The sequence below is a fragment of the Leptodactylus fuscus genome, chromosome 4 (assembly GCF_031893055.1).
Source record: "Leptodactylus fuscus isolate aLepFus1 chromosome 4, aLepFus1.hap2, whole genome shotgun sequence".
Classification (NCBI taxonomy): domain Eukaryota; kingdom Metazoa; phylum Chordata; class Amphibia; order Anura; family Leptodactylidae; genus Leptodactylus; species Leptodactylus fuscus.
In genome coordinates, this window is record NC_134268.1 from 85447149 (window position 1) to 85466477 (window position 19329).

A 19329-nucleotide genomic window follows, 5' to 3' on the forward strand; every position below is an offset into this window, starting at 1 on the left:
GTCTCTATCAGTTTTGCACATCGAGAGAATGCAATTCTTGCCAATTCTTCCTTGAAAAACAGCTTGAGCTCAGTGAGGTTGGATGGAGAGCGTTTGTGAACAGCAGTTTTTAGCTCATTCAACAGATTCTCGATTGGATTCAGGTCTGGACTTTGACATGCTCATTCTAACACCTGGATACGTTTATTTGTGAACCATTCCATTGTAGATTCTGCTTTATGTTTTGGATCATTGTCTTGTTGGAAGATAAATCTCCGTCCCAGTCTCAGGTCTTTTGCAGACTCTAACAAGTTTTCTTCCAGAATGGTCCTGTATTTGGCTCCATCCATCTTCCCATCAATTTTAACCATCTTCACTTTCCCTGCTGGAGAAAAGCAGGCCCAAACCATGATGCTGCCACCACCATGTTTGACAGTGGGGATGGTGTGTTCAGGGTGATGAGATGTGTTGCTTTTATGCCAAACATATCGTTTTGCATTGTGGCCAAAAAGTTTGATTTTGGTTTCATCTGACCAGAGCACCTTCTTCCACACATTTGGTGTGTCACCCAAGTGGCTTGTGGCAAACTTTAAACAAGACTTTTTATGGATATCTTTGAGAAATGGCTTTCTTCTTACCACTCTTCCATAAAGGACAGATTTGTGCAGTGTACGGCTGATTGTTGTCCTATGGACAGACTCTCTCACCTCAGCTGCAGATCTCTGCAGTTCATCCAGAGTGATCATGGGCTTCTTGGCTGCATCTCTGATCAGTCTTCACCTTGTTTGAGATGGAAGTTTAGAGGGACATTTGGGTCTTGGTAGATTTACAGTGGTCTGATACTCCTTCCATTTCAATATAATTGCTTGCACAGGGCTCCTTTGGATGTTTAAAGCTTGGGAAATCTTTTTGTATCCAAATCCAGCTTTAAACTTGTCCACAACAGTATCTCGGACCTGCCTGGTGTGTTCCTTGGTCTTCATGATGCTCTCTGCGCTTTAAACAGAACCCTGAGCCTATCACAGAGCAGGTGCAATTATCATTCAGAGATCCTCACTGAACTGAACGGAGTGAGTTTGCTGCACTGAAAGTAAAGGAGCCAATTAATTTTACACGCCACACTTTTCAGTTTTTTCTTTGTTAAACAAGTTTAAAATATCCAATAAATTTCATTCCACTTCACAATTGAATCCCACTTGTTGTTGATTCTGACCCCAAAAATAAAAATTTGGTATCTTTATGTTTGAAGCCTGAAATGTGGCAAAAGGTTCAAAAGTTCAAGGGGCCAAATACTTTCACAAGGCACTGCATATTTTTCCTTAATGGAAGTAATGTATACTGTAAAGTAAATAGGAAGTTCATTCTCATCTTAGTATTAGACAATTCAGTTTCACCTTCAGACTATAGTAATCAATAAAACTGTTGTAACAATCTCTGCTCTTGAAGCCAGGGAAAAAAAGAAGGAGAGGGTTAAGCCTGGGAATTGTATTGAACCCACTTATTCTGGCTCCTGACATGAACAAATAACCAGTCCATTAAATCTATGCTCTACTTATTTCCCTGCTGACTTATGCCAGTTATTGAACTTTCATCTTGGTTCCTGCTGCTTTGTTCTGTACTTTCCTTAGTGTTCTTGGGCTTTTGACCTGTATACAGTCCTATGAAAAAGTTTGGGCACCCCTATTAATCTTAATCATTTTTAGTTCTAAATATTTTGGTATTTGCAAAAGCCATTTCAGTTTGATATATCTAATAACTGATGGACACAGTAATATTTCAGGATTGAAATGAGGTTTATTGTACTAACAGAAAATGTGCAATATGCATTAAACCAAAATTTGACCGGTGCAAAAGTATGGGCACCTCAACAGAAAAGTGACATTAATATTTAGTAGATCCTCCTTTTGCAAAGATAACAGCCTCTAGTCGCTTCCTGTAGCTTTTAATCAGTTCCTGGATCCTGGATAAAGGTATTTTGGACAAACAATTCAAGTTCAGTTAAGTTAGATGGTCGCCGAGCATGGACAGCCCGCTTCAAATCATCCCACAGATGTTCAATGATATTCAGGTCTGGGGACTGGGATGGCCATTCCAGAACATTGTAATTGTTCCTCTGCATGAATGCCTGAGGATTTGGAGCGGTGTTTTGGATCATTGTCTTGCTGAAATATCCATCCCCGGCGTAACTTCAACTTCGTCACTGATTCTTGAACATTATTCTCAAGAATCTGCTGATACTGAGTGGAATCCATGTGACCCTCAACTTTAACAAGATTCCCGATGCCGGCATTGGCCACACAGCCCCAAAGCATGATGGAACCTCCACCAAATTTTACAGTGGGTAGCATGTGTTTTTCTTGGAATGCTGTTTCTTTTTGGACGCCATGCATAACGCCTTTTTTTTTATAACCAAACAACTCAATTTTTGTTTCCAAAATGAAGCTGCCTTGTCCAAATGTGCTTTTTCATACCTCAGGCAACTCTATTTGTGGCGTACGTGCAGAAACGGCTTCTTTCTCATCACTCTCCCATACAGCTTCTATTTGTGCAAAGTGCGCTGTATAGTTGACCGATGCACAGTGACACCATCTGCAGCAAGATGATGCTGCAGCTCTTTGGAGGTGGTCTGTGGATTGTCCTTGACTGTTCTCACTATTCTTCTCTGCCTTTCTGATATTTTTCTTGGCCTGCCACTTCTGGGCTTAACAAGAACTGTCCCTGTGGTCTTCCATTTCCTTACTATGTTCCTCACAGTGGAAACTGACAGGTTAAATCTCTGAGACAACGTTTTGTATCCTTCCCCTGAACAACTATGTTGAACAATCTTTGTTTTCAGATCATTTGAGAGCGGGCTGTCCATGTTCGGCGACCATCAAACTTAACTGAACTTGAATTGTTTTGTAGAAAGAAATGGTCCAAAATACCTTCATCCAGGATCCAGGAACTGATTAAAAGCTACAGGAAGCGACTAGAGGCTGTTATCTTTGCAAAAGGAGGATGTACTAAATATTAATGTCACTTTTCTGTTGAGGTGCCCATACTTTTGCACCGGTCAAATTTTGGTTTAATGCATATTGCGCATTTTCTGTTAGTACAATAAACCTCATTTCAATCCTGAAATATTACTGTGTCCATCAGTTATTAGATATATCAAACTGAAATGGCTGTTGCAAACACCAAAATATTTAGAACTAAAAATGATTAAGATTAATAGGGGTGCCCAAACTTTTTCATAGGACTGTATTTGCCTCGTGTTTTGGTTACTTCCTATTAAATGTTTTTCCTCTTTGTGTTATTATGCTACGCATTTCCTTTGGTTCTGACCTGGCTTTCTTCTAATGTGATTCTAGTTTGTGATTTGACTATTAGTCTTTGACCACTGTTTCTTACCCCAGCTATTTTTACTCCTTTACCTATCAGCTCCACCTTCCAGAAGATGCCTTGTCAATGCAAATATTCTATTCTATAAGGCATCATTCAGGATTTCTAGGTAGGGTCCGAAGTTGGTTCACCCTTATCAGAGTGGTTTCCGTGCTGTCCTTGTAGTACTATATAGCAGTGTCTCATGGCAAATTTACTATCTCTAGCTAAACTAGGTAGCAGGAGCCAAATCTGACAATGGGTGTGCAGTTTGCTACTGGTTACCTGTAGCCTATCGATTCTGTTACACATATCAGCAATGTGATCAGCTATGATAACTTTTTTTATTTGAAACACGAATTATTAATGTTCAGACAACATGGTCAGACAAACCATAGCCACATTACTCTAAAATTCCAAAATTGGTCAAATAAAATGTTTTGTTTTTAAGCCCCATACCTAAAAAGATCTACATAACTGTATGACAGGACATATAATTATTGGATTTTTTTCCATTAAAATACATATTTTCTGTAATTGTGTATTTATATATACTATACATGAGCAATGTTCGCCTCCATTAACAAACAAAAACAGTGCACTCATGTTTCCTTGGATACAAATGATACTGGATAATGTGCTAAAAGGTGAGCTCTGGAATTAGACATAGAAATATAATGGCACAAAGCAGATGTTACTAGATTTTACAGACAGTGCAGACCATTATGTGCAATTAATGTTAGATACATAACAAGGGTAATAGGTTTGCTAAGAAAATGGTTTCAAGTATAAGAAATGAACCTGAACACAATATAAATCTGTTTTCTAAACGACCTGCTAAGTGTTAGTGTTAAACAACTGGTTGTTGTAAAATATATTTGGTTTTTAGTTTACAAATGTCCTTTTATTATTTTTTAGTTTATTTTGGGGATAGCGCAAGAGTTGGGTGAACCTCTCAAGATTTGTTTTTGGGTTTTTTTAAGTGCTTTGGACCCAAGATTGGTTTCAGGTTGAACAAGTTCAGAACAATGCAATGCACACAGAGTTTTTTGGCAAGGATTTTGACGCTGATTCAGCCTCAAAATCGGCCTCCAAAATAGCGAATACTATGGCTGGGGGGGGGACTGGACAATATAGGGTCTGAATAATATGCTAAAGATCTAGTTCAGGAAAATGATGCCTCTGAAAAAGGTTTTATTTAGAGCAGAAATGCGTCAGGAAGACAATTGAATAGGCAGACAATTGAATAAGGCAATTGAATTGATCTAAGATAGACCACTGTATCTGGTTGTCAATCTGAAATGCAATATAGCCCTACACTATCCTAGTGAGAGTTAGCTCCGTATAGAGCCATCACACTGAGCCTGGGTTCACCACTGAACACTTATGTGTAAGATGGGAGCTTGTAACTAATACCTCTGCACTCTGTGTCGATGAACTGGCAGCTTGGCTCATAGATCTATCAAGGGGTTAATTTTATCTCTGTAGTGAAAGGGGTTGGGCTCACTGCATGAGCTGCCTCTGGGTCTAATACACCAGGGAAGCTTTGGTGAGGCAGTAGAGCTCCACCTTCAATCCACTCTATGCTATTACAGTACAGCTAGTTTGGAGCTGATAGGGGCTATTGGTCTACAGTGTGGTGTACAAAATTCCTTCTAGGTTAGGGATCAAATTAACTCCCTTCCAACATGTATTTATCTTGAACTAAGTTTTAATTAAACAATTAATGAGTACTTTTAACCTAAACTATTAAAAGTTATATTTTAGTGTATCTTTTTCTTTTGATTAGTTTTCTATCCAATACTTTGATACACGTACCTACTACTTCTTTAGCTAATTGTGGTTATTCCCAATCAGTGTTTCGATCACTGTGATATTACTAAGCAGGTAATGGATTCTCTTTAATTCATTATCGTTATTGTCCCTTGTGGTTTACAGTACAATTCCTCTATGTTTACATAGTTACCTAGTAAATGAGGATGGATGGAGACACAGGTAATTCAGGTTGAACCTATAACCCTACAGTGTGGATCCAGAGGAAGGCGAAAAAACCCATGAAGAAAAGCAATTTGCACACAGCCCAATGTGAACAGGTTCTAAAAAACATAAGCATAAGTGTAGTAATAGATAGAAGTCACTTACTCATTGGGAAGCTATCAGGATCGTGATGTTTGATGATCTCCGATTGGAATCACGTAATGCACGGGAAGCTTCCCCCGAATGAAGCATACAATATAGAAACAAAGTAGTAGAATTCCCAACAATGTGTCACTTCAGGTTCTTGATTTCAAACATAACTTTTATTGGAAAAAGAATACATCTTCATAAAATGTCCATGTTACATGACATGAGTGGTCCCAAAAGCCTACGCGTTTCGGGGGCAAATACAGCCCCTTAGTCATGGGTAGTGGAAGTTAAAAAAGGTGTTATATATATAAAGACGTACAAATAAAGTGAGAGAGGACACTCCCATCTGCACACAGACGAACATCATAATTAAGCAATAATGGATTACAACTGTAGGGCAGAGACAAAGAAACAAAATGACTTGCAGACATTGTTAAATAGCAAACGTTCTAAGAAATTGCCTTTTCTTTTAAAATCCAATACTCAATATATCATTCACTAAGAGATATAAATGTGCAAAGGAAATAAAGGACACCGTTACAATCTAATTGTGGAATGCCCAATGTATTTGGGCAATTCATACTTGGATTCCCTTACTAAAGATGGTGCTTTAAATCGGAATGCGCATGAAAAAAAACATGAGGCTGTTGTCAATTGTGTTTACCAAAATCTAAAATCCAAAACTCAGAATATTTTTCTTTTTAAGAAGGGCATCCAGGCCCTCTGTGAACTGGCACAATGAATCCTCCATTTGGTGATTTATTGTGTAACATCAGAAAGGGCCTGGATGACATTGAGTTCTATAGCCTTACTGCTCACAGTAAAAAATCCATGTCATGTTACTAGTGAAATGTTCTTTCTGCTAGTTATAGAGGATGTCTTCTTGTCGCTGTCACCAACCTAGGAGTACAAAGGTCATTAGAAATGTTTTTGTGCTGTCCCTTTATGTGTTAAGTTTATCAATCACTGTATTCCAGTCCAGCTATTCCTCTGATTATCTTGGCCTCTCTTCTCTGCCCTCTCTCTAGTTCATTTATGTCCTTATTGTATACAGGGGCCCCAAATTGCACACAATGGTCTATGTTTGATCGTACCAGTGATTTTTATATACTGGCATAACATTGTTCTTGTCACGAGCATCTATGACTCTTTTGATGCATCCCTTAGTTGCATTTGACTTTGCAGCAGCTGCCTGGCATGAGTCACTAAAGGTGAGTTCACTGTCCACCAAAATCCCCAAGTCTTCCCCAATAATTTACTATGAAGTATATAATCATGCATTGTATTCCTTTAACCAAAATGCATAAAATTACATTTGTCTACATTACGGTAAATTTCAAGTCCTTACTCAAGTGGTTTTTTCTTCTCTAAAATGCGAAATTAATGAACCAAAAACTATTTCAATTATTTACATAAACATTTTATGTTATTGAATCCTCCTAGTGTGAATTGTACAGTACCTAGGTTATTAACTACCTGATGTTAACAGCTCAAGGTCCACATTGTATTGACTGCATTGGTACAAATATTGGTACATGTCGCTCTCAAAGCCTACTGTGTCGGAATGAAATCTTTTTAGCAACAGCTTTTAATCGTTTCATGATTTACATCAATTTCCCTCCTGGTTGCCATTTTGATGTAATTGGTTTTATGTAGTTTTTCTACAATATGCTGAAGAAATATGATTTTTGAAAGGTTAAACATATTTCAAGTGTTTGTTAGATGAAAAATATAAAATATCTAACGAATGATGTTATAAGTTAATGTCTATTAATGAACAATACCATTGTGAAAAATAAAAATGAAATAGAAAACCATGCGGTACATTCATGGAGAGATGTAATAATGTATCATTACCACAGTTGCCTATCATAATTCACTAGACCACAATGATGACAAATTAAGATTTTTGAGGTAAAGTTTCTACTGTGTTTGAAAACATATGGATCTGAAAAATAAGTAATTGCAGATAATTGCAGATAATTGCAGCAAGACGATGAGGCATGGACTCCACCAGGTGTTGGAAGAGTTCTGGAGGGATATTGATCCATGCAGTCTGCACTGCAGCCCACAATTGTTCCTTTGCAGTTGGTGCAGGGTCCATGGAGAGGACACTGGTATCCACAGCATCCCCTAAATGCTCTATGGGGTTGAGGTCTGGCGATCGGGCAGGTAAATCAAGGGTTGTGAGGTCACTGGTGTGTTCATTAAGCCAATCCCGTGCCACCAACAAGCGTTGACATGTTGCATTGTCCTGTTGGTACCCAGCATCCCCATCAGGGAACTCCAACTTCAGAAAGGGGTGCAGATGGTCTGCAATAAGTTGCATGTATTGAGCACCAGTCATTGATCCCTGCACCCGAACGATGGGGCCCAATTGCGACCATGTGAACACGGCCCAGTCCATGACGGAGCCATCTACCGCCTGGACATGGCCCTGTTGGTATGCAGGATCCATGGCTTCATGGGGCATCCCCCACACTCTCACACGCCTATTGGCCCTGTACAACTGGAATCGTGATTCATCAGACCATGCCACATGCTGCCAGTGTTCCATGGTCCAATGACGATGGTCTCGGGTCCATTCCAGTCTTTGATCTCTGTGTTGCTGCATAAGCAAAGGGATATGGGTCTGGCATTGACTCTTGAAGCCTATGCGGTGCAGTTCTCAGCATACAGTCCTGGTGGAATTGGGGTCCTGCCGCCCCACATTCAAATTGGTAGCAATTTGACCCACAGTAGACCGTTGAGAGCCCCGTACAACTATGCGGAGGTGATCGAATGCTCGTGGTTGACCGGTGCACCGTTTTACAGGGCTGTTGACATTATCTCTGCGATATTGTAGGTCCACCCGAGACACTGTTAACCTCGGAAATCCAAATTCCCGGGTAATCTCCAAAATGCTATGCCCATGCGTCTTGCACCGATTATCATCCCACATTCAAAGTCATTTAACTCGCAACGTGCTGCCATGTTCACGAGACATCTGTCTGCATCATACTGCTCAGATATCCTGGTGACACTAGTCTCACGTCACACTGTTTGAGCGTCATACAACCAACACAACCGGCACTGCCTTCCCGTGACTCATATATATATATATATATACTAACTGTTACCCGCGACTTCGTCTGTGGTGATTGTAGCAGTGGGTATATACAGGCGCGGGTAGGGTTTTCGTACTGTGTATAAGGGATGGGATATGAAATGTAACTTTGTATCTTGTTGTTGCTGAAATTCAGAGAATACGTGAGACTTTTGTGTTGAAGGTAATTTGTATTTGAGCTGCTATATATACGGTGTTGGTATAAACTGTACATAGTGTCTTTGGGACAGAAGTATTTGAAGTTAACCCTTTCCCGCCGATGGCATTTTTTGATTTTCGTTTTTGACTCCCCTCCTTCTAAACCCCATAACTTTTTTATTTCTCCACTCCCAGCCATATGAGGTCTTAATTTTTCCTGGGACAAATTTTTCTTCATGATGCCACCATTATTTTTTCTATATAATGTACTGGGAAGCAGGGAAAAAATTCTGAATGGGGTGAATTTGAAGAAAAAATGCATTTCTGCGACTTTCTTACGGGCTTTGGTTTTACGGCGTTCATTGTGCAACCAAAATGACATGTCCCCTGTATTCTGTGTTTCGTTACGACTCCGGGGATACCAAATTTATATGGTTTTATTTACATTTTGACCCCTTAAAAAAATCCCAAACTGTGTTAAAAAATTATTTTTTGAAAAGTCGCCATATTCTGACAGCCGTAACTTTTTTATATGTGCGTGTACGGGGATGTATAGGGCGTCTTTTTTTGCGGGACCGGGTGTACTTTTTAGTTCTACCATTTTCGGGAAATGTTATTGCTTTGATCACTTTTTATTCAATTTTTTATCAGAATCAAAACAGTGAAAAAACGGCGGTTTGGCACTTTTGACCATTTTTCCCGCTACGGCATTTACCGAACAGGAAAAATATTTGTATATCTTTGTAGAGCGGGCGATTTCGGACGTGGGGATACCTAACGTGTATGTGTTTCACAGTTTTTAACTACTTTTATATGTGTTCTAGGGAAAGGGGGGTGATTTGAATTTTTAATCCTTTTTATTTATTTATTATTTTTTTTTTACTTTTTGTAAACTTTTTTTTTGCATTTATTAGACCGCCTAGGGGTATTGACATGGGTGGGCGGTGTTGCGGATTGTCAGAGCGGTGGGGGTCGGCAAACATGGCTGCTCTGGAGCGTTAAAGAGCCTCCTGGAGTATCGTTAAGGGGAGGGGCAAAGTGTTAAAGTATCTGTATATGTGATTGTGTGGGGTTAGGGGCGAGGCTGTAGAGGGCAATAGGAATTTTGTGGCTTGCTATGGTCCAAAGTGTGTGAGATTGCAGAGATGGTGGTGTGAGTTTGGGTTTTGTGGGGGTCCTGGCACAAACGTATGTGCGCTATTGTGACAAAAAGTAGCCTATTGCGCAATCGGGTGTATTAACTATGTTTGTGGAAAATTTCAGCCAAATCGGTGGAGCGGTTTTTCCGTGATTGAGGAACAAACATCCGAACATCCAAACTCACAAACCCACAAACTTTCACATTTATAATATTAATAGGATAGGATATATATATATATATATATATATATATATATATATATATATATATATATTTATTTATTTATTTATTTATCTGTAATATATATATATATATATATATATATATATATATATATATATACACACACACACATACAGTTGTTTAAAAATTATTTGTCAAAAATTATGTAAGAAAATTATATAAGAAAAATGCATCACACTCTTTCATCTGGCAGACCTTTGGCCATAGTAATGTTAACAATGACATTTAAAATTAACAGTATTTAGAGACATATTTTTCACCTTTATGTAATAATGTAGCTCATTAATGTTCAGTGTCCCTAGCACTTATACACATAGAGTAGAATAGACAAAGTTGAACATAGGCAGACATTTTAATTAAATTACTAGCTTTGAAGACTATGCAATGTTTATTTTAATTAATTTGTTAACGACAGTGGAGCATAATGTACATAGACTATACAGTTTACTATTCCAATATCCTATTTCAGTAGATTCACCAGTAAGCCATAGATGTATATTCTGATTCTGTTCATTCTCTGCAGCTTTCCATGTAAACACAGGAATGCATAGAAAGGAAATAGACTTTAGAGCAAAGTTCATACTGTACATAGCAACTACTAAACACTATAAACAATTGGAATACTTTTAACTAAATATTTTGTACACTGTCATGGCTTCTTGGTTCGAGTTAATCTAAGATACTTAAAGGGAGCCTGTCAGAAGTAAACTGCTTCCCAAACCAATGATAGTGCCTTGCAGTGGCCTTTGATGGGAGTAGAAACATACTGTGTCTTACGAAAGTATTCGCCCCCCCCCCCCTTGAACTTTTCAACCTTTTGCCACATTTCAGGCTTCAAACATAAAGGTATCAAATTTGTATTTTTTGGGGAAGAATCAACAACAAGTATGCATAGGGAAAGGGATACAGTCGTGGTGCCGTATTGTCAAGTTAGGGTCCCACCCTGTCTTTTAGATAGGTAGATGAACTTCACACAAAGTTGCGTAAACCGATTGCCATTTATTGTAAAGTTGAGTAAACATTTTCAATCCTAAGACCCTCCTCAGACTCTACATCAAAACATAAAACCACAGTTTAAGCAAGTAATCACAATGTCACATGTTAATTATCACATGCAGGTGATGTTGATATATACAATATGTACAAAAAAGCCATATAGTCCGTATTTTTACAGCAGATTCATTCTCTGGGGTGTGTAGGAATAATTCCCGTATAGTAAAATAGTCAAGGAAACATGATGATACATTGTAACTGCAGAACAATAATGAAAGTAAACATGGGTAGCTTGATACCATCTTACATATGTATAACATGGTGATAAAACAGGTATACATGCAAATAGAAAGAATGCAATCTGAAATGCATAAATAAAATCGTATAGGAGTATAATTGCAATTCACCGGGTATGTATAAGTAGTAATTGTAGATCAATGCTCGGTGTATACTGTGACAGAATCCAGTATACCTATAAATGATGTGGTATATATAATGAGTATCAGAGTACATGTTAAATGGCTGCACCGAACAACATGCTCGTTGTCAGGGGTCCTTACCTCCAGTTTTGCCCATCCCGTCCCGCACAAAAAATCCAATTGAGATGAAACAAGTCCAAAATGCAGAGTGACAGTGCAGCGTGAATGCCTATGGCAATAAGAAAGAGCGCGAATGCACAGCGTCTTCCGTATGTTTAAAATGGCGCCAGACCAATCCGATTGGTCCGTGATGCGCAGGCGCACTGGTGCTTGTACGGACTTATGAAGAGTGACATGTAGTGTGCATGCGTATGTCCGCGCATTCGTGTAATCGCTCGTATGGAGCAGTGTGAACACATAGAGTTCTGCTATTACGTGTATAGAGGAAGGAGTAGCAATGTGAATGCTAGCCGGAGATGTGTATAGACAGAACTGTAGATGTACAACACTATACTAAAGCGCGGAATTGCCAGTGAAAAGAGCAAAGTACATTGGTACATACAAGGAGCTGTAGAAATTAGACAATATAGTAGAGCCCGGAATTGTCAGTGGGGCGAACAATATATACAATGACATAGCACAGACATAATGTGATGCACAGTTATAAATAACGTCAAATGAATAGAGAACAAATACAAAGAGTGAAGAGAAGTGATGTAGTTAAATAACAAAACATACTAAGGTGGAAGAGAGATGGAAAAGAAAAGTAAGAAATTAAAATGCAGCAAAAGGTGGCGCTACAAAGTATTAACGCAGGGGGGCCGAATAATTTTGAAAGCCCCACTTTTCAGTTTTTTTATTTGTTAAAAAAGTTTAAAATATCAAATAAATTTTGTTCCACATCACAATTGTGTCCCACTTGTTGTTGATTCTTCCCCAAAAAATATAAATTTGATATCTTCATATTTGAAGCCTGAAATGTGGCAAAAGTTTGAAACGTTCAAGGGGGCCGAATACTTTCGAAAGGCACTGTACCTTTGTGGCCACAAACCAACTGAGTAACGCAGAGCTAATCATATTTTTTGGGATATTCAAATCAGTCTCAAGTGCATCGGTGGTTGATCCCAAGTTCCCACATTTTCCTACAGATTGACACAACTAGGGTTGAGCGATCGTGTTCGGAAAAAGTCGGATTCCGATCGGTGATCGAGAAAATTTCACGATCGCCATCGGAATTCCGAACACGATCTTTTTAGGTGGGATCGAGATCGGTAGTATTTCCCACAATATAGCGTATACTCAGTGTGAAGACTCAGTTGCGGTTCCATAGGAATGAATGGAAGCAACCGGCACACAGCCTTAACCCCCTGCGTGCCGGCTGCCTCCATTCATTCTAATGGGAGACTAAAGTAGCATCTCTAGTAGCTACTTACCTCCAGAGATGGCTGCTCCGCTGCTGTTCGCCTTGCTGCCGCTCCAGCTGCAGTCTTCTTCTCCCTTCGCTGCCCCCTCCCTGCCAGGTTAGGAGAGTGTGGGCGGGTACAGGGCAGGGAGACGTGACGTCTCCCCTCCCAGTACCCGCCCACACTCTCCTAACCCGCCCACACTCTCCTAACCTGGAAGGGAGGGGGCAGCGAAGGGAGAAGAAGACTGCAGCTGGAGCGGCAGCAAGGCGAACAGCAGCGGAGCAGCCATCTCTGGATGTAAGTGGAAACCAGGGGGGACTAAGTAGCAAGAGGATTAAAAAAAAAATCCTCTGGCTACTTAGTGATTCACTACACAGCCTGGATTCTAACAATTGTTAGATTCCATGCTGTATAGTGAATAGGATTGCTTTTAAAATCCGATCTCCGATTAATAAAAAAAAATCCCATTGATTTGCATTGGGATCGGAATTGCGATCAAGATCTGGTTCGAATGAAAAATGATCGGAAATCGGATTTTAAAATCGATCCTGAAAAGTCAGGATCGGCTCAACCCTAGCCACAACGTCTGTGAGTATTTTCTAAATTTGCTGCACAATGTCACCCCTTTTAGTTACAGCTGTGTGTATGCAAAACTGGCAAATGGGGGCCATCGCAATGTACTTTCATGCTGATCTGCATGTCCCTAAAAAGAGGATTATTTCTGCATTGCTTCATCAATTTATGACTACACAGATATGTTATATTAAAGGCCCCTACATGGCGCTATTATTGATAGGGAAGGCATTTTGGACCTGAAAAGACTTTTATAAATCTAAATAAAACCCCAGTTCTTAAAGTAATATTATATTCAATATATGATCGTAAAGGGCTTTTTCATACTGATGATCTATCTGACACTTGGACCCCACACAGATCAGCTGCCCTGGCAGCCTTGATGTGCCCAAAGCTGTGTCAAAGGACGGGGAGAGAGTGCAGTCTCCTTATATTCCAATAATAGAAATGGAATTGCAGTTTCCTGGGACCACCAATATAGAGTGGATGCAGCACCCTATTACTTAAATAGGAGCAGACTCCACACAGATCAGCTGTCCTGGCAGCCGTAAGGTGCCAGAAGCTGCTGCAGTCCACGGGGAGAGCGTGATGAATACAGAGAGGACTTATGTGAAAATATTGTGTATGGGGCCTATCTCTAAAGTAATACATACATGTTATAAAACAAGTACATGTGACAAACAAGTACATGTTGTACACACACCAGACATATACAGTGCATACATGTATCAATAAGTGTAACACTATTGTTAAACAAATATTTCAGACAACCACAATCACACATTGGACCTGAATAACATACTGTCTGTGGTGTGCGAGTGGCTTTATTCTGTAGCACATGCTCCAATACCAGTCATACATACACATAGGATAGATAAATGGGGAGATACTCTTAGCAGAATTCTATCTACAACAAGAAATGTAAAAGGTCTACCGATTTTAGCAAAGTGGTGGTGATGGGGCCTGCTGGGATCTTCCTCAGTTAATATGCAAAACACATCATTATTTTTATGAGTGATATGTAATTGACTTTATTCTTTGTGTTTTATAGACCGCACAAACAGTCCTCGTTGTTGTGGTGGTTTTCGGAATATCATGGCTCCCTGAACATGTGATCCGTCTCTGGGTGGAATTTGGAATCTTTCCTCTGACTCAAGCCTCATTTGTCTTCAGAATAACTGCTCATTGCCTTGCTTATAGTAACTCTTCTGTAAATCCTATCATTTATGCTTTTCTGTCTGAAAATTTCCGAAAAGCTTATAAGCAAGTATTTAAGTGTCAAATGGGCTGCAATTCCATGCAAAGCGATGCTAAGGAAATTAAAAGCAAAATGGAGACCCCGCCCTCTACAAACTGCACTCATGTTTGACGGAGATGAAGATGAGGGTCCTGCATAGATCCATTAATGCAAGCTGCAAGATTTCAAAGCACAAGGATACTTGGCTAAAATTGCAACTACGTTGTCTAGTTTTAATGTAGCTTGCATCTGCTTCAGTTAGCTTACATCATATAAGTTACATCCTCTAAGATACCGCTGCTCGGATAAGGTCTAGAAACAAGTACAGTTCTCTCCATGACAAGAGATGGAAGGTGAAAATCTTGATGCTTTTTCAATTGTAAATGATATATTTATTTTTAAAGAAATGTCATGCAATGTGCTATGAGATCCAATTATATCTTGTCAACATGTAATAAAATGACTATTATGTTGTCAGTTTAACTGACAGCCCTGCTTTTAACTAAAGCTGCCGTAAAGTATATGGCAAAAAATAAACGACGTCTTAGTATACAGTGATAGGCACATTTTATCCATGTTGTACAGCACAGCATAGTATCATTGCTTCAATTCTTAAAGCCTATATTCAGACTATAATTTGCCAAAAGCTTTACTTACAGCATCATTTGGAAGCTAAGAATTTTTTTTACATTAAATTAGTCTTATTTATTCATTTCTTTATCATATGAAATCTTTCACTTGCACTCATATCATGAAATCTGAGTTTAATATTGAATCCTGTTTTATAATTTTGCTTTGTGTACTGAACTACTGCTGTATATATCCAGAATATTTCACATTTACTAAGTTATTATTCTCACTATGTACAATAGCCAGTAATGGTTCACAGGTAGCCATCTTACACATCGTATATTAATATTCACTTTTCTATAAAACTTTGTAATACATAACACACATATCACAATCCAGAAATTGCATCATTTATATTACATGTATAAAAGACATTTTGCTAAAAACCCACAACATTGCAGAAGTTGTTGTTACATATACTGTCTAGAAAGATTGTGAATTTATCTTATGATTATGTAAATACACTATGGCATGATCATTTTTCCTGGTGATGCTGTTCTATACGCTGTACTATACATACAGGGAGCATAACCTGCAATAATAACTTTAAGGAATCCAAGTAAAATGCATGTGAAGCTTATATTCTTTCATGTATTTTTTTCCCCGCAAAAGTTTGTTTAAAAAAAAAAGAGAAAGAAAAAGAAATACAAATTATTAATTGCTCACATGTTAATAAAATGTATATCTATTTGGGTTGTTTTATGCTTTGGACACATTAAATGTTTGACATTCATATATGTATATCAATGACACTGTTGATTCTATGATATAAGTAAGCTAGGCAATATGATGCCTGTTGTTCATTTGTACGTGTACTGTCATAAGAATTGTTAGGGCGAGTTCACACCTGCGCTCGGTCTCCACTTCCAGATTTCCGTCTTCTGCCTGAGAAACTGGACAGGAGATGGAAACTGGCAGTCGCTTTTCAAACCCATTAATTTGAATGGGTTTGCAAAGTGTCCGCCCATGAGCGTTTTGTGGTCTCCGCGGCGAAACATGCAGGGCTTTGTGTCCGGTTAAAAAAAAAAGCTTCACCACGGAGACCACAAAATGCTCTTGGGCGCTCACGAGCGGACACTGTCTGCCGGGTTTCTGTCTCCTGTCGGCAGAAGACGGAAACCCATAAAGCGGAGACCGGGCTCAGGTGTGAACCCGCCCTAACAAAACAAAAATCAGAAATTATTTCTAAGGCTGTCATAGATTTGGAGCAAAAGACTATACCCTTAACTTACATCTAGCCTGAATTTTTTTTTAAGGGGTTCCAATTTCTCATCAAACCAATTCAATACATGCTAAGAAAATCCTTGACAGGTTGTAATTCACAACAAAGCCAGTAGGTGGCTGTACATTGGCACATAAAGGATATTGCATTGCTGTATTACACATCAAGTGACATACATCCCTTCTCAGAACATACAATCTCAAACACAGGTTGAGGTAGGGTGACATCCTCTTCAGCCTGAGTCTAAGGACTGGCTCACATCTGCGTTCGGGCCATTCCATTCACTTATCCACATGAAATATGTGGAGAAAAAATTCCTGCATGCAGCACTTTTATCCTCGCATTTTTCGTGCGGAAACTGAACGGAAACCACACAGACCCCATTATAGTCTATGGGGTCTGCAGATTTCCTTAGGTAACCACTTTTTTATGTAGATAGGCTTCCGTTCTGGGGGTCCCCAAATGGACTCCCTGAATGGAAACCTGAACGCAGATGTGAAGCGGGCCTAACACAGAGCCAGTCACCCCTCTCATTCGTCTATGCCTAGTATTTCCTGCTTACAAGTAAGGGCGGGTTCACACCTGAGTCCGGTCCCCTTTTGGGTTTCCATCTTATGCCGACAAGAGACAGAAACCCGGCAGTCAGTGTCCACCCGTGAGCGCCTGTGAGCGTCTTCTGGTCTCCGCGGTGAAACCATTTTTTTTTTTTTAACCAGACTCTAAGTCCTGCATAAGTCCTGCATAAGTCCGATTTTTTTTTTTAATGGTTTCGCCACGGAGACCAGAAGACGCTCACGGGGAGACAATTTGCAAATCCATTAAAAAAAAAAAAAGGGTTTGAAAACTGACGGTTTCTGTCTCCTGTCCAGTTTTTCGGGCAAAAGACGGAAACCTGCAAAGCGGAGTGTGAACCTGCCCTAACTAAAACTTTTGCTAATCTGGATTGGAAAGCGGTGATAGGGGAGATAGAGGATCCTAGAAGGTGAGGAAAAACACTGATTTATGAAATAATAAAATCACAGATTTACTTAATAAAACACTGATTCAAATTGACATTTAACATGTAACATACCCTTATGTAGGAAACCTTAGCCTGACATCTAACACATCACATGCCTTTGAAATGAATGCTAGGTTACATGTTAAGTGACAATTTAAGTTTGCTACATCTGTACAGTATATACCGTATTTTTCGGACTATAAGACGCACCTAGGTTTTAGAGGAGGAAAATAGGGAAAAAAAATTTTGAAGCAAAAACTGGTAAAATATTTAATGTATGGGAGTTGTAGTTTTGCAACAGCTGCAAGGCCACATTGACAGGTGACCCTGCAGCTGTACGGGGATGCATAGAGTGTTTTTTTTTGCGGGTCCAGAAGTACTTTTTAGTTATACCATTTTGGGGAATATCTATTGCTTAGATCACCTTTTATTGAAAAAAAAAAAAAAACGGTGGTTTATGATATATGGTTTTCTACTTTTATATATATATTCTAGGGACAGGAGGTGATTTAGAACTTTGATTTATTTTATATTTTTATTATATATTTTTAAAGCTTTTTTTTTTTTTTTTTTTTACTATTTTATTCCCCCCCCCGGGGCTTGAACCTGCGGTCACTTGATTGCAAGTCCCATAGCCAGCAATACAACTGTATTGCCGTCTATGGGACATTCTGTGTATTAGTATTACAGCTGGTCATAGACCCAGCCGCAATACTAATATATAGCAGTGACAGGCCTGGGAGCCTCATTAGGCTCCCGGCTGTCACCCGAACAGGTCGGCTCCTGCGATATCACCGCGCAGGAGCCGGCCTGCAACTTTACAGGTACGGGGCCGGTGGGGACCGGCCCCGGGGGAGAAGGCCACCGATACTGACCCGGCATCCGCTGTACTAGAGAGGCGGATGCCGGTGAGGGATAGACGCCGGGGCCTGAGACATCGCTGCCCTGCCGTGCCTGAAGCCAGCGGCGGGGGGACGGAGGAGCGGAATAGCAGCATCACTCCTCCCGCTGCTGGCTTCATGCAGGGCACAGGAGCGCAGCGATGTCGCAGGCCCCGGCACCTGTAATGGCATCTATCACTTGCCGGCTTCCGCCTCTCTATTACAGCGGATGCTAGGCGCCACATTCGGCCTATAAGACGCACCCTTCTTTTCCCCCCAAATTTTGGGGGAAAAAGTGCGTCTTATAGTCCGAAAAATACGGTACTTAGACATCCTTATGCATCATAGATTTCCTGAATTACACTTCTAATATCATTTGTATACACTTATTTGTGTTTCATTGTTTACATTTTATTTTATGAAGGATACAAAATTCCAAACATTAACAAATACAGCCAAATTTAATGGAGATCTATACAAGAGTATATATTTGTATTATAAAAATGTGAACACAATGTATTCTAAGTGTTGCTGCCTTTGTTATTACATGTGAAAGCTCGTCCAATTACCTTTAAATAACAATTTGTACATTTGGCCTGAAGAATTTTTAATTTCTCCGGAGAGACAAAGTTATGGCATATTTATAGTTTGATCTAGAAATTTCTACACCTACTGCCAGTTGTGCAGTACATTTTTTTTTTTTTTTTTTTTAAAAGGTCAGATTTTTATCAAATCCACAAAATGTTTTTGATTACCCTAATAAACCTTAAAATTAATTTTACAATAACACGCCAGCAGTCATGTTTTTTGGGAAATTTCAGATTGGAGGAGATTTTAAAGTCCTAAAAATTAAAGGTTACATTACATTTAACTG

At 39.4% G+C, this 19329-nt stretch overlaps 1 protein-coding gene across 1 annotated transcript in view; it reads left to right on the top strand.

Moving 5' to 3' along the window:
• Positions 1 to 15346, top strand: part of GALR1 (galanin receptor 1) — a 238113-nt gene extending 222767 nt beyond the window's left edge. The window contains exon 3 of the mRNA XM_075270771.1: positions 14537 to 15346. Coding sequence (XP_075126872.1) covers positions 14537 to 14854 — 318 coding nt within the window. The 3' untranslated portion in view covers positions 14855 to 15346. The remainder of the gene's footprint in view (positions 1 to 14536) is intronic.
• The last annotated feature ends 3983 nt before the right edge of the window (positions 15347 to 19329 follow it).